General features: G+C 39.5%; 1 protein-coding gene across 1 annotated transcript in view; it reads left to right on the top strand.

Moving 5' to 3' along the window:
* The window catches only part of TRPC4 (transient receptor potential cation channel subfamily C member 4), a 199,962-nt gene extending 187,644 nt beyond the window's left edge, over positions 1–12,318 (top strand). The window contains exons 9-11 of the mRNA XM_043577686.1: positions 8,668–8,709; positions 8,837–8,926; positions 11,337–12,318. Coding sequence (XP_043433621.1) covers positions 8,668–8,709; positions 8,837–8,926; positions 11,337–12,059 — 855 coding nt within the window. The 3' untranslated portion in view covers positions 12,060–12,318. The remainder of the gene's footprint in view (positions 1–8,667; positions 8,710–8,836; positions 8,927–11,336) is intronic.
* Positions 12,319–14,902: the final 2,584 nt, after the last annotated feature.

Raw genomic sequence — 14,902 nt, 5'->3', positions numbered from 1 at the left:
CTCTAGGACCACAGACGGAATACTCATGCTTGACCAGTTGCCACAGAAATACACTCAGTTATGTCGCTGCCAAAGAATTAGAAACAGTGAATGGATTAGCAGCAGCTACATCACTGGAGGACAAATGCTAATAGTACATGCTTTTCAGACTGTATTTTTATCAGAAGGTATTGCCCCTTATTCTTCATGACTTTTAGTAGTCCTAACTACAAATCTTACAGATCAGATAGCATTCATCCATGAGTCTCTCTCAACCCCTAATTTACTGCTGTAAAATCTGCTGGTGGGGCCCGTTAATTAAGTTTTCTTTCCCAGGTAGGGATGTAGAGGAATGAATTGCTTGATATTCTTGGTACTTCAAGAGTAAAACTCTGAATATTTGGTTTCACAAGGTGACATTCAAGCATGTTATAATGTTTATTTTCATATGCATAGAAAGTGTGCTTATAGAGAATAATATGTAGCTCCATCTGTAAGTGAGCCAAAATGTAATTTTTAAAAAGGGATCACATCTTAGAATAGCCCCTTGTCTTTTTACTCATTTTTAAAAGGAAAAGAGCACAGCATGCTGCATCCCCTAAGGGATTCACCAAGCAGAGCAAAGAATAAAAGGCATAATTCATGGGCTTGAAATCAGTGATAGACCAAAACCAGGGTGGAAATGAGAGAGAGCAGCACTGACAATTGACTGCAGGGAACCAGCTACACGAAGTGAGCCTGACACTCCACATGGATGTGGAGAGAACTAGAGATAAAGAGCGAGAAAATGTCACAGTTGATTCCCCAGAGCCCTTTCTTTCACAACTGCAAAACCCTTCCTGCTCTAAGGCAACCTGACCTGACACGTCTATGGACATGAGGGGTGCCCTCACAGCAGCAGCGGTTTCTTTGGTCTTTTCCTTTATCGTTAGTTCTGTGATCCACATCCTGCCTTTATCTTGTCCTAACAAATCAAGAGGAACCCGCAAACTGTGAGTTATGCTGATGTGGCGCACAGGTGTGCCTTGGGCACCCGCGTGGAAAGCCACCCTGCCAAGGTACATTCTGTAAGTGGTGCTAGATTCCTGACATAATTTGCAGAGAAAACCGCTAACTTAAAATGCACATCTTTCTCCAACATACTGCATTGTTTTTATGAACACAGATTGGTCAGTTCTGTTCTCCGTCATCTCCAGTGATCATTATAAGATGTGATACCTTCTCCTGTGAGAGTAAATTCCTTTGAAACTCAGCTGATCTTTACCCAACAAAAACCTAGCAAACGTGCTAGGTATTATTGATGATAATTCTACTGTATAGTATTTAATAATACCACTAATTGCCCAAATTATCATTATGTTTATTGCAAAGAGTACATATATTATGGGTTGAATTGTGTACCCACCCCCCCCCCGCGAAAACAGATACGTTGAAGTCCTAAACTCCACTTCCTCAGAATGCGACTTTATTTGGAAATAGTGTCATTGCTGATGTAATTAGAGGGGTTAAGATGAGGTCATATTGCAGTAGAGTCCTTATAAGAACATGACCATGTGAAGACACAGAGACACAGGCAGAAAACACCTTGTGAAGACAGAGGCAGAGATTGGGATTATCCAGCTGCAAACCAACGAGCATCAAGGATTGATAGTCACCATGAAAAGTTGGGAAGAAGAAACTTCCTTTCTTCTACCCTGCCTCAGAGGGAACATTTCCCTCTTGACTTGTGACTTCTTGCCTCCAGAATGGTGAGATCATCAATTTCTGTTGGCTTAAGCCACACAGATTGTGACATTTTGTAAGGCAGCCCTAAGAAACTAATACAACATATACCATGCATTCTGTGGTTACTGATTTTTGTTCGAGTAAATATGGATCCAGTGTGTCAATGGTGCTGACCCTCAAGTTAAGATGTATTGGGAGAGGGAGGCAAAACTATAGAATACATAGCAGATGTGTTCAAATGTCTCTTAGTGTCTAGTTGATGGAGAGCAGAGTGTAGAGAATGAGTTCTAGCTGGGGATTCTAGAGCCAGCACCGCCAGGAAAACACCGTGGTATTGAGTCACTCTCTCGACTCTGTGGGCCTTGGTCTCCTTACTTATAAATGAGGCCATGAGACTAGACAAGCTCTTTGGTTCTAAGAAATAATACGTCTGTTCTTAATCCTATGTGTTAATTGTCAGGTATTGAAATTTATTTTTTTAAGTTTATTTTAAGAGAATGAGAGAGCATAAGCAGGGGGAGGGAAGAGAGAGAGGGAGAGAGGGAGAGAGAATCCCAAGCAGGCTCTACAATGTCAGCGTGAAGTCCAATGCAGGGCTCAAACTCACAAACCATGAGATCATGAGATCAGGACCTAAGCCGAAACCAAAAGTCTGATGCTTAACCGACTGAGCCACCCAGGAGACCCCACTGGCATTTTTTAATAGCACCAACATCTCAGCAACTAGGCTAAAAATCTTTGTCATCATGCTCCCACCCTAGCTGCCAACCCCCCTGGCTTCTGTTCCCTTTCAACATTCTCTATCTCCTTGTGATTCTTGCTGCCCCCTCCTTCCCATTCACACTGCGAACCATTTTAGCTCACACCCAGTTACTCTTCAGTTAGATTCTGGTAATAGCATCCCCACTAATATCTACTGATTCTCTCCTACTCATCTTTCCTACTTCATATTGCTGCCAAGGGGGTGCCTGAATGGCTCAGTCGGTTAGGCATCCAACTGTGGCTCAGGTCATGATCTCACAATTCGTGGGCTCGAGCCCCGAGTGGGGCTCCATGCTGACAGCTCAGAGCCTGGAGTCTGCTTCCGATTCTGTGTCTCCCTCTCTCTTCCCTTCGCCCACTCACACTCTGTCTCTGTCTCTCTCAAAAGTAGTTAAACATTAAAAAAATTTAGAAAAACACACTGCTTCCAGGTAATTATAATGGAAGTTCAACTTTCTTCACATGTCACTCAAGTAGTCAAAAAGCCAGGTGCCTACCAACCACTGAATTCGCCGTGCCTTCTAAGATGCTGCATAAAAAACCCCTGCTAACTCTCCAACATGGTCTAATTCATATATTCCTATTATCAGAGCACACTGCCGCTGTCCTGGTGGAAGTTGCCTTCCCGTGTCTCTCACCCACCAGCACCAGCACTAGCATATTTGCTCACTGTATTCCAGTTTTCTGCACACCTGAATGTCTGTGCATCTGACTGTTAAAGTTCCATGATTCTTTCTCATCCAGTCTGAAATCCCCTTCCCTGTTTGAAGGCCGCTTTGCCCAATATTACTTGTCCCTTTCCTGTACTCAAATAACATTAAGACGCCACCCCCACCCCCACGTTGTTGCTTGTATTCTACCTTCATCTCTAGAGATTCTTGGCATCCACCTAGTAGACAACAAGCTGTTTAAGGGCAAAAGGTGTGTTTTATTTATCTCTGGTTTCTGCAGCCTCTTCCACGTACCTGCAACCACTTAATAAATAGATCTTTTTTTTTCTTTTTTAAATTTTTTTTTTCAACGTTTATTTATTTTTGGGACAGAGAGAGACAGAGCATGAACGGGGGAGGGGCAGAGAGAGAGGGAGACACAGAATCGGAAACAGGCTCCAGGCTCTGAGCCATCAGCCCAGAGCCCGACGCGGGGCTCGAACTCAGGGACCCCGAGATCGTGACCTGGCTGAAGTCGGACGCTTAACCGACTGCGCCACCCAGGCGCCCCAATAAATAGATCTTAAATTGGCCCTAGAAGCTAAGATTCATGAAATAGAAACCCACAAAGGAAAATTCATGGAGGTCACAGCAGAAATCCAATATTATGCAGAGATGTTCATGAAACTTTCGGAACCTCAAAAAAGATGACTGACCAGTGCTCCACACCTATCGGATTGCCTAAAAACTAGACCACCGACAACAGCAAATGCTAGTAAGGATGCGAAGCAACAGGAACTCTCATTCATGCTGGTGGGAATGCAAAAGGGTAGGTTACTTTGGAAGATAGTTTGATGGTTTCTTACAAAACTAAACATATCCTTACCATACAATCCAGCAGTCTCACTCCTTGACAAAGGAGTGAAATAAGTGAAATAAGTGAAACTTATTTCCAGGGGCACCTGGGTGGCTCAGTCAATTAAGCACCCACTTCGGCTCAGGTCATGATCCTATGTTCGTGGTTCAAGCCCCTCATCCGGCTCTGTGCTGACAGCTCAGAGCCTGGAGCCTGCTTCAGGTTCTGTGTCTCCCTCTCTCTCTACCCCTCCGCCACTCATTCTCCATCTCTCTCTCTCTCTCTCTCTCTCTCTCTCTCTCTGCCTACCAAAAACAAACATTTATTTAAAAAAAAAAGAAAAAGAAAACGTATGTTCACACCAAATTCTGCACAAGAATGTTTATAGCAACTTTATTCATAATTGCCCAAACTTGGAAGCAGCCAAGATTTCCCTCAGTAGGTGAATAAAGAAGCTATGGTACATCTAGACACTTGAATATTATTTATTCAGTAATAAAAGAAATGACCTATCAAGGCATGCAAGGACTTAGAGAAACCCTAAGTATTACCAAATGAAACAGCCAACCTGAAGAAGCTATATACAATATGATTCTAACTATATTATATTCTGGAAGAAGCAAAATTATGGAGATAGTAAAAAAGATTCATGGTTACCAAAGCTGAGCTGGTGGGATCAGGGGAGGGAGGGATAAACAGTCAAAGAATAGAAGATTTTTAGGATAGTTAAAATACTCTGTATGAAATTATAATGATAGATACATGTCATTATACATTTGTCCAAACCTGTAAAGTTTACAACACCAAGAGTAAACAGTAATGCAAACCACGGACTTTAGGTGATTATAATGTATCAGTGTAGGTTAATCAATTCTAACAATGTGCCAATTTTTCTGTGAAGCTTAAATTGGTCTAAAAAAAAAGAGTCTTAATAAAACAAAAATTACTGCATACAGAACTTGTGTCACATCTATCCATATTTACTAAAACTATCTCCTCACCCTGTTACTTAAATGCAAATTTCTTACTTTCAAACCTCTATTGCCTAGGTTAAAAGCATTCAACTCTTTACCTAAATAAAATGCTCCTCAAGCATGAAATGTCATGCAAATCACACAAAAAGAAACAATTACATCCTCTTTTACTTCCTCTGGGGTAATCCTGATGTGTGTCAAATTATCCACAAGTTTTGTGAATCAAGAATATTTTTTAAAAAACTGTGTTAAATCATGTTATTAATTTGAAAGGGGAAAAAACGGAAAAAGGATGGGAACTATTTAACATTAGTCAGTGACAGATGTCTTAAATCTCTTATCTAATTTAATCTTCAAAACCATCCAGTGAGTTTATCTTTACCTTAGAGAATAAAAATATGGGGATGGGAGAGGACCTCAGAGATAAATTCCTTATTTAGGTTCAGTCACCTTTAAACCCAAGTGTGATCCCTGAGTACATGTTCTTAAAGTGATACTCCACCAGCTGCCAGAAAGTAAGAAAGTAGAAACAGGGAGGCATAATAGTGATAGTCTACAATGTCTGTGGTGCTAGCCAGAAACGGAGAGATTAAATAGACATGAGAGGGGTGCCTGTGTGGCTCAGTCAGTTAATCCAACTCTTGATTTCAGCTCAGGTCACAACCTCATGGTTCCTGAGTTCCAGCTCTTCATCCGACTCTGTGCTACCAGGACAGAGCCTGCTTGGGATTCTCTGTCTCTTCTCTCTCTGCCCCTCTCGTGCTCTCTCCCTCTCTCAAAAATAATTAAATAAACATTTTAAAGTAAGTAAATAGATAGATAGATAGATAGATAGACAGACAGACAGACAGACAGACAGACATGAGAGAGATCTGAGCTGCATTATGTAGTGGTCATCACTGGCGAATGTATTGCATTCATTTGTTTCGCTATTCAGAAGATGGTTAGCTTCATCCATTCTTATTTTCCTAGGATACTGAAGTTCAACTGACTTGTATTACAACGTAGGTGTTGAAGAAAAGTGGAGCAGAAACAATTAACTGTTTTAACTTATACAGATATGGGCTATGGATGTTGAATAGTTCCTAAAATTCATCATAGAAAACTTTTTCTATGTACTCTCTTTCTGCGAGACTGTTTTGCTTTTTAAAAACCTTTTCCCTAAAAAAAAAATAAACCTGGAATTAGTTTTTAAAGTGTAATCTTTGATCTCAGGGTCATGGAATCGAGTCTTGCATTAGGCTCTGCACTGAGCTTAAGATTCTCTCCTTCCGTCTGCCTCTCTTCCCCACATGTGCGGTGAGCTCGATCTCTCACAAAAAATAAATAAGTAAATAAATAAATGAAGTGTAATATTTGATCTTCTTATATTTGTATTAAAATTTTGAGATCTGTTTATGAATTAGGTTCTGTTGAAGGAAAGACAGTTTGTACTCTTTTGAATACTACGATGCATTGTGATCATTTTCTCTTATTACTCATAATTTTCTGATTCTGTCACTCTTTAATTTTTCATTAAGGAAATTTAAAGTTAAATCATGACTTCAGATTGCCATCTGCTGCCTACTTTTTATTGACTTTTTTGACCAAAACAGAATAGCAAAATACAATAGAAACTCAAAATAATCAAAATTGAGTTGACTATAAATTCTATACTAAATTCAGAGTTTCTATCTACTAAAATCATGGAATGCAGATCTCCTGTACAATATCTATAGTGAGAGTGTTAAAGAACTTGGCGTATATCTTGCTTTAGTATTTGTGTCCACTTGAGGTAAACTTAAGGAGATCTGGATGGCTCCTTTCCTTATAGAAGTCCTTTTTGTCTTGGATTTCAGCTAAACTATGTCTCAATGGTAGTCATATACCTCCATCTTGTGGCCCTGTCATAAAATTCCTTCTCATACTGTTTTTTTCCAAGATATCCTAATTTCGTAGTGAATTTCAAACTTCCCAGTCTTTAAGGAATACCATAATCATATTGAAAACTTGTTTAAGATTCATTTGAAAATGAATGGTATTTAAATAAATTAATGGCTTTTAAGAAGTTAAACATTGTCTCAACTGCTCCTAAAAGTCACTAATAATCATGAAAAACAAATCTATTCTCCTGGCCAGGGAAAATGCCATTTCCTCCTATTCCCCTAAAGAGAGAAAAAAGTTTCTTTTGCATTGTTTGATTTTTTCCTAGTATCGTTTCACAGTGATGTATTCCTAACTCTTTATAAAATTCTATTTTATCAGCCTATGATTAAGTATTTAGTAAGGAACAAGATAAAAAGATTTGTTTAAACCCTAGATATGTTATGTCTTTGCTTTCTTACAATCTACCAAATTCATTCCTTTATTACACAAATATTTTTATTTTAGATAAATTTGTTCGGTTTCCTTAATAATAAATATTGATTATTCAACATGCATAAAATACAATTTTGATAGCTTTTTTCTGGTACCTTTAAAATATTTGTGAAATCTGCAAATATGCAATTAGTGTCATTTATTATTTTATTCAATTTATAATGGACTTTTTTTTTTTTTTTTTTAGTCATTGGGCATCATCTCTCTCCATTCTGCACTCCAGCACCACTGCTCTGTGCTAAACCCAGCTGCATCCCCAAACCATTCTGATATTGTTATAATGATAGCTGGGATTCATATTTACTTTTTAAAATGATGAATTTATGAACCCTATGTTTGAACAGAATCTTCCACTTTTTCTTAAATCTAACTATCTAATTAAAGCAGCAGTCCCTTCTTAATGTACATTTGATTGAAATTAGTGTTGGGGGTATAGTGGTCTGACATTGTTTCTGATTACATGTTGCATGTAATGGCTAAATTCTCAGACTTGCTATGTTGATATTTATGAAGACCTCCATATATTATTATAATGTAAGCTTTTTATTCTATTGAATTTTTATTTTTATTTGATATTTATTTTGTATTTGATATGTCTCATCTGTATCTCTTGGAATTATTGCAAGTGATCTGGGGTAGTATCAGCTATGATTATCTAATTTTCTATCACCTTCTGTTAAAAGAACATTCCCGGGGTGCCTGGGTGGCTCAGTTGGTTAAGCATCTGACTTCGGCTCAGGTCATGATCTCACGGTTCATGGGTTCCAGCCCATGTTGGGCTCTGTGCTGACAGTTCAGAGCCTGGATCCTGCTTTAGATTCTGTGTCTCCAGCTCTCTCTGCCTCCCCACCCCCTCAAAAATAAATAAGTAAACATTTAAAATATTTAAAAGAACAACCTTCCCATCATTGTTGACTTGGTCTATATGTTAACTGCCATAGGGATTATAACCTTGCACTTTGTTGTTTTGTGTCATTCATTCTTTTTGATTCATGTGAAGCACTCTCTAGCTATTGTTCATTGTCTAGTAAAATGTTCATTCTGGAGAAGTGAGGAAAAATATATTCTCGATTAAAAGAACAATGAATTGGGTGCCTGGGTGGCTCAGTCGGTTAAGCGACTGACTCTTCATCTTGGCTCAGGTCATGATCTCATGGTTCATGAGATCGAGCCCCGTGTCAGACTTTGCGCTGACAGTGCGGGGCTTGGGATTCTCTCTCTTCCTCACTCTCTGCCCCTCCCCTGCTCTCTCTCTTTCTCTCAAAACAAATAAATTAATTTTTTTAAAAAAGAACAATCAATTATTTTCCAAAATGGTAATATATCACACTAACTGAAAAGTAAATGCCTTTTTCCTTTTCAGAGGCGAGCTGCTGATAATTTGAGAAGACATCACCAGTATCAAGTAAGTTATTCTATTCTATCTTGAAATTTGCATGAAAATGAAGTATAGTCCCATCTTTAGAATGGACTCAAGAGAGAATTCCTATTTATGCACTGAATGTCAGTTCTGTTGTTTCGACATGCCTCAGGAGGTTATGCGGAACCTGGTGAAGAGGTATGTTGCCGCAATGATCAGAGATGCCAAAACTGAAGAAGGTCTGACTGAAGAGAACTTTAAGGTAACCGTTTGTATCCTCATCACCAGGGGGCAGGTTCTGCAGAGCAGGGAACCAGATGCAGCACATTTACAATCAGAACTGGCAACTTGGCCAAGAGTTTCAGCAAGCCTGTGTGCCTTCTTACTCTTAAATTCAAGGCTTCTCTTTTTTTTTTTTAATTTTTTTTTCAACGTTTATTTTTGGGACGGAGAGAGACAGAGCATGAACGGGGGAGGGGCAGAGAGAGAGGGAGACACAGAATCGGAAACAGGCTCCAGGTTCTGAGCCATCGGCCCAGAGCCCGACGCGGGGCTCGAACTCACGGACCGCGAGATCGTGACCTGGCTGAAGTCGGACGCTTAACCGACTGCGCCACCCAGGTGCCCCAAGGCTTCTCTTTTTTTAAGCAGTGAAATCTCCTTTCAAAATACATTATTCTAAAGCACATTAAATCTGGGGCACCTAGATGGCTCAGTTGGTTAAGCAGCTGACTTCAGCTCAGGTCATGATCTTGCGGTCTATAGGTTCAAGCCCTGCCTTTGGGCTCTGTGCTGACAGCTCGGAGCCTGGAGCCTGCTTCAGATTCTGTGTCTCCCTCGCTCTCTGCCCCTCCCCTGCTCGCACTATGTGTCTCCCTCTCTCAAAAATAAATAAGCATTAAAAAAAATTTAAAGCACATTAAATCTGAAATGTGGAGGGGACTTGGAGACAGAGAAAATCCTAGTGCCTTGTGGCATTTTAACTTGCTGATCCTAGCAACATTCGAATGAGTGAGCTTTAGTTTTTGAAATTCCAGTCTGATTTCTAAGCCTGAAACATGTAGTAACCAACATGTTAAAAACAACAACAAAAACCTTCTCTGTCCTATGCACAGCTTTGGTAGCAGGAAATTGAAGGTTTGTGCTTAATTGTAACTTACAAACTTAGTCTTTCTCCCTGAGGTTCTTTGTGTTTTTTATTCCATCAGAGGAGATAGGTGGAATACATGAAATATATATGCTCAAGTCACAGGTATAAAATGTTTTTGTTATTCTGCCTGAGTTCTTAGAGGTTTTGAAAGAATGAGTGAAGTCAATAGGGTCTTATAGGCAAAAACAAACAAATAAAAAAACCCTGAAGAAGATCCTTTAACTGAGAATGGCAGGTTTGACAAGAGAATAAAGATGAACAGCTGGCTAGGTAAGAAGACAGATGAATTGCAAAACGCAAAGCACAGATTGAAAGGATCCCAAATGTTCTTCACAGTCACAACATCCACACTTCGTAGTTAAATGATTCCTGGTGCTTTAGGAGATAGGTTGGAGGCACGAAGCCACCAGGAAGGCCACCATCAGGTTAGGACTGAGAACTCAGTTATCCAAAAAGAGTAGGACTGAGAATTCAGTGTCCAAAAAGATAAGAGTAGAGGATACATCTGAGAAATGCTGTCTGATCTGAAGCAATTCTCAAGATTTAGTAGCTGCCCCAGGTGCTGAGGTAAATGCAACCCCAAGGTAGTAAACAATTGAAGGTAACTGCCAACTCTTGGAACAGTAGACACCACTTTAATTATTTTGTTTTAGATATCCCTTTGGACAGAAAGATATGCTAACATGAGAACCCTTTTATTTATTTTTTTTTTAATTTTTTTTTCAACGTTTATTTATTTTTGGGACAGAGAGAGACAGAGCATGAACGGGGGAGGGGCAGAGAGAGAGGGAGACACAGAATCGGAAACAGGCTCCAGGCTCTGAGCCATCAACCCAGAGCCTGACGCGGGGCTCGAACTCACGGACCGCGAGATCGTGACCTGGCTGAAGTCGGACGCTTAACCAACTGCGCCACCCAGGCGCCCCATGAGAACCCTTTTAAAAATGCATCCCTGAGAGAATGAGAGGTGACTTGAAGGCAGGTGAATATTTTAGAAAGGAAGCATTTGAAACTATAGTCCCTCAAATCCGATATACTCTTGTTTCCTTTTGCATCAACCCCAGGAGGTCTCCTTGTTACTACATAACTGCCAACAGGGAAATTAGCAGGCATCAAAATGACTCCAGTGCCAGGGACAGAACAGGCAGTTCTCAACAGAACCACAGCAAAAATGGAATCCTGGCTCTTAAAAACGAGTAGGAGTGTCTGGATAGCTCAGTTGGTTAAGCCTGGGACTCTTGATTTCAGCTCAGGTGGTGATCTCACAGGGTTCATGGAATTGAGCCCCTTGCTGGGCTCTGCTCTGACACCACGGAGCTTGCTTGGGATTCTCGCTCTCCCTCTCTCTCTCTGTCCTTTCCCTGCTCATTCTTTGTCTCTCTCTCTCAAAAATAAATAGGTAAACTTTAAAAAAAAAAAATGAGTGAAAACACATCAGAGCCATATATGAAATGTGCTCACCATGAGCCCTCATGTTTGTTTAAGTCACAAACTAAATTTCTTCATTTCACATTTCACTTAGGAACTAAAGCAAGACATTTCTAGTTTCCGCTTTGAAGTCCTGGGGTTACTAAGAGGAAGCAAGCTCTCTACCGTCCAGTCGGCTCAGGCCACAAAGGAGTCCTCCAACTCTGCGGACTCGGATGAAAAGAGTGACAACGAAGGCAGTAGCAAAGACAAGAAAAAGAACTTCAGCCTTTTCGATTTAACCACCCTGATTCACCCGCGATCGGCAGCGATTGCCTCCGAAAGACACAACATCAGCAATGGCTCCGCCCTAGTGGTGCAAGAGCCCCCAAGAGAGAAGCAGAGAAAAGTGAACTTTGTGACCGATATCAAAAACTTCGGGTTATTTCACAGACGGTCAAAACAAAACGCTGCTGAGCAAAATGCAAACCAAATCTTCTCTGTTTCAGAAGAAGTTGCTCGTCAGCAGGCCGAAAGACCACTAGAGAGGAATATTCAACTGGAATCCCGAGGGTTAGCTTCGCGGGGTGACTTGAACATCCCTGGTCTCAGTGAACAGTGCATCTTAGTAGACCATCGAGAAAGGAATACGGACACCCTGGGTTTACAGGTGGGCAAGAGAGTGTGTTCCTTCAAGTCGGAGAAGGTGGTGGTGGAAGACACTGTTCCAATAATACCAAAGGAGAAGCATGCAAAGGAAGAGGACTCCAGTATAGACTATGATGGAAACCTCACGGACACAGCCACCCACGAAGATTATGTGACCACAAGATTGTGATACTTGAAGGAGGGAGCATTGATCATACATATACATATTTTCCATAGTGCCCTGGGTAGGGGGAGATGTTTAAAGTAAATTAGCAAATGCTAACTTCCACCTCATAGCATTTATCAACTGTCGCATATTAACGTGTAACCTGTTTAAATAAGGCAAAGGCTATCAAAAACCCTGGTTTCATAGCCAGCTTTTGCTTTCACAATTTGTTTTACCTTTTTTTTTTTTTGGTTAATAAATAAACGCACCTTGTATTCTTGTACTATTGCAATAATCCACAGGAAATTTTTAGCTCTCTTTTTCAACTAAAACAAATGCAACTTATTTCATGTGGTAGTTGACTCCTATAGTAGGTATTTTTATATGCAGAAAAACAATGCAGCTGAAATATTAGAGCTTTTCATAATTTGGGGGGATCTCTAGAGATGGTTACACATCAAGGACTTTTCGGGCAGCCCTACAATTTGGCTTTAAAACAAAAATATTACCAAATTATTTCTGAACATGTAAATACAGCACAGATTAAAGCAAGCAAGCCTTCTTTTCATGGAGTCGTGATCAAACCCCCTCCTAAAATGAAAAGCAGGTGTACTTTGGAGTTCTAGGATGCCCACTTTTTCATTTCAGTAAGTAAAATAAATGTTTGTCTTAATAAATATTGGTGATTGATGATTTTTAATGAGACTTTGTCATGAACAAAGTTTTATTTCAGGTTTTTTTAGATGACCTTTTTCAGGTTCAGTTGCTAGTTAGTATAAATATGAGGCTTTATGAATAATAGAATTTCAAAATGTGGCCAAAGTTCTCAGTGCTACAAAAGAATAACAATAAATTAGAGTAGGTAATGCTCCTTAAACAAAGCAAGATGTTACATTCTCATAGGATCCATAAATTCATTCTAAACTCTAAATCTAAGCAAAGTTAAATTCTATTTCAATCAGTGCAATATTATTGCCAATTCAAGAAAAATATGGAAACCTAATGGTTTCCTCTTCTTTCCTCCAGTGACTGGTACATATTTCTTTAAACTTAAGATTTCCAAAAATCATTATTAATTTTAGCAGTAGATATAGATATTAAGTTTTCCCCATAGGAACAATATTCTTAATTACTTGTTTCTTCTGTTGTTTTCAAAGTAATTTATCTTATATTCATTCACTGAACCACTAAAAAGAAAATGTTTTCACCTGATATGAAAAGGCACTGGAAACTTCTTCAAGTTTAAATTATGTAACTTGTGACTATATAAGCTACCATAGAAATAGAAGTTCCTTCACCACATGCAGTAAGCATTTATTTCAAATCAATAGAAAAACGATGAGTTCATTTTACTTCAGAAATTACCTCCACAGACTAGACAAATGGTACATAATTTAACACTGACCCAAAACTGCATACTATTACAAAACCCAGTGTCTGGGGCGGCTGGGTGGCTAAGTCGGTTAAGCGTCCGACTTCGGCTCAGGTCATAATCTCGCGGTTTGTGAGTTCAAGCCCCGTGTCAGGCTCTGTGCTGACAGCTCGGAGCCTGGCACCTGTTTCAGATTCCGTATCTCCTCCTCTCTCTGCCCCTCCCCTCTGTTCATGCTCTGTCTCTCTGTTTCTCAGTAATAAATAAACATGAAAAAATTTTTGAAAAAACACCCCAGTTTCTGATTACCATACATCAAAAATAAGGAGTAACAGCAATAACAATGCCAGCCACCGTTCTATATGCAACACGTGTATTTACACATATGTACTACTTACAACAATGGTGTGAAGTAGCTACTGTTCTTAGCCCACTTTATATTTGAAGAAACTGAGACAGGCACTAACGAAGGTTCACAGTTAGTGATGGAGCTATGACGGGTCCTTCAGGGCCAAGCCTTTAACCACTACATGTACTGCCTCTCTGAACATAAACAGACCAAGCAAAAAATGTGCACCTATCGGGCTTACTATTGATTGCTGCTTCTGAAATGGTGCATTTTGAGAGAGAATGAGTGTGGAGTTTACTCCATAAATGTGTTCCTCTCGTAAAGTAAGAAGAATGCATATAATTAAAGATATATTGGATTCATTAGACTCAATTATATTATAGAAGTTAGTAAGTTTAAAAAAACATATTAGGTATGGGACATCAGAATTCAACCTGGAATATTAGATTTTAGTTTCCAAATAAGCCACAACCCGGAGGCACTGAGTTTACTGCTCTTTCCCAAATCTGGTTTTGTCCGAGAGATATAGGAATGGGCCTGGTAGGTTTGGAGAAGCACAAAAAGGCTAATGAATGTTCTCATTGCCTCAAGCACATTCATTTATGTTAGAACGAGTGTGTTAGAACTCACAATAAGCCCTGGGGATAGTGAAACACCCAAACTGTTCTAAGTCAGACAGACATATATTCTGTAGAGAAACATAGACCTGTTCTCAGTATTTGGAGTATGTTCCAATGATTCTGTTCTGCTTCTGTTGTTAATGTTGTTTCTTCCAAAGTAAAAATCGTATACATCACCATTATACATACTTTACCAGAATTTAATTTCAAATGTCCTCTGTTTCTTCAAATGACACCAACAACAATAAAAACAAAACGAAGCAAAATTTTCCCAGGAGTTTATTTATATCAAGGGTTAGGGTGCTGATGTTTTAAAGGTAAACATGGTGACAACAGAGGGACTTACTTGGAGCCAGTAACACCACACTTTGCAGTGTTCCAAAAATGATGGTTTTTAACAACCCTCTGTCAGATGTCACTGACAGATGATGCATCTATGAGTTTAAACAAAATATTGAATACTGTTAGTACAATATGTCCTAGAAGTGAACATTATTCTGAATATGCAGTGATGTTAGGTAGCATT

Source organism: Prionailurus bengalensis, chromosome A1 (assembly GCF_016509475.1).
Source record: "Prionailurus bengalensis isolate Pbe53 chromosome A1, Fcat_Pben_1.1_paternal_pri, whole genome shotgun sequence".
In the NCBI taxonomy this organism is placed as follows: Eukaryota; Metazoa; Chordata; class Mammalia; order Carnivora; family Felidae; genus Prionailurus; species Prionailurus bengalensis.
The sequence above is the reverse complement of the archived record's forward strand: the minus strand, read 5'-3'. Positions and strand labels throughout refer to the sequence as shown.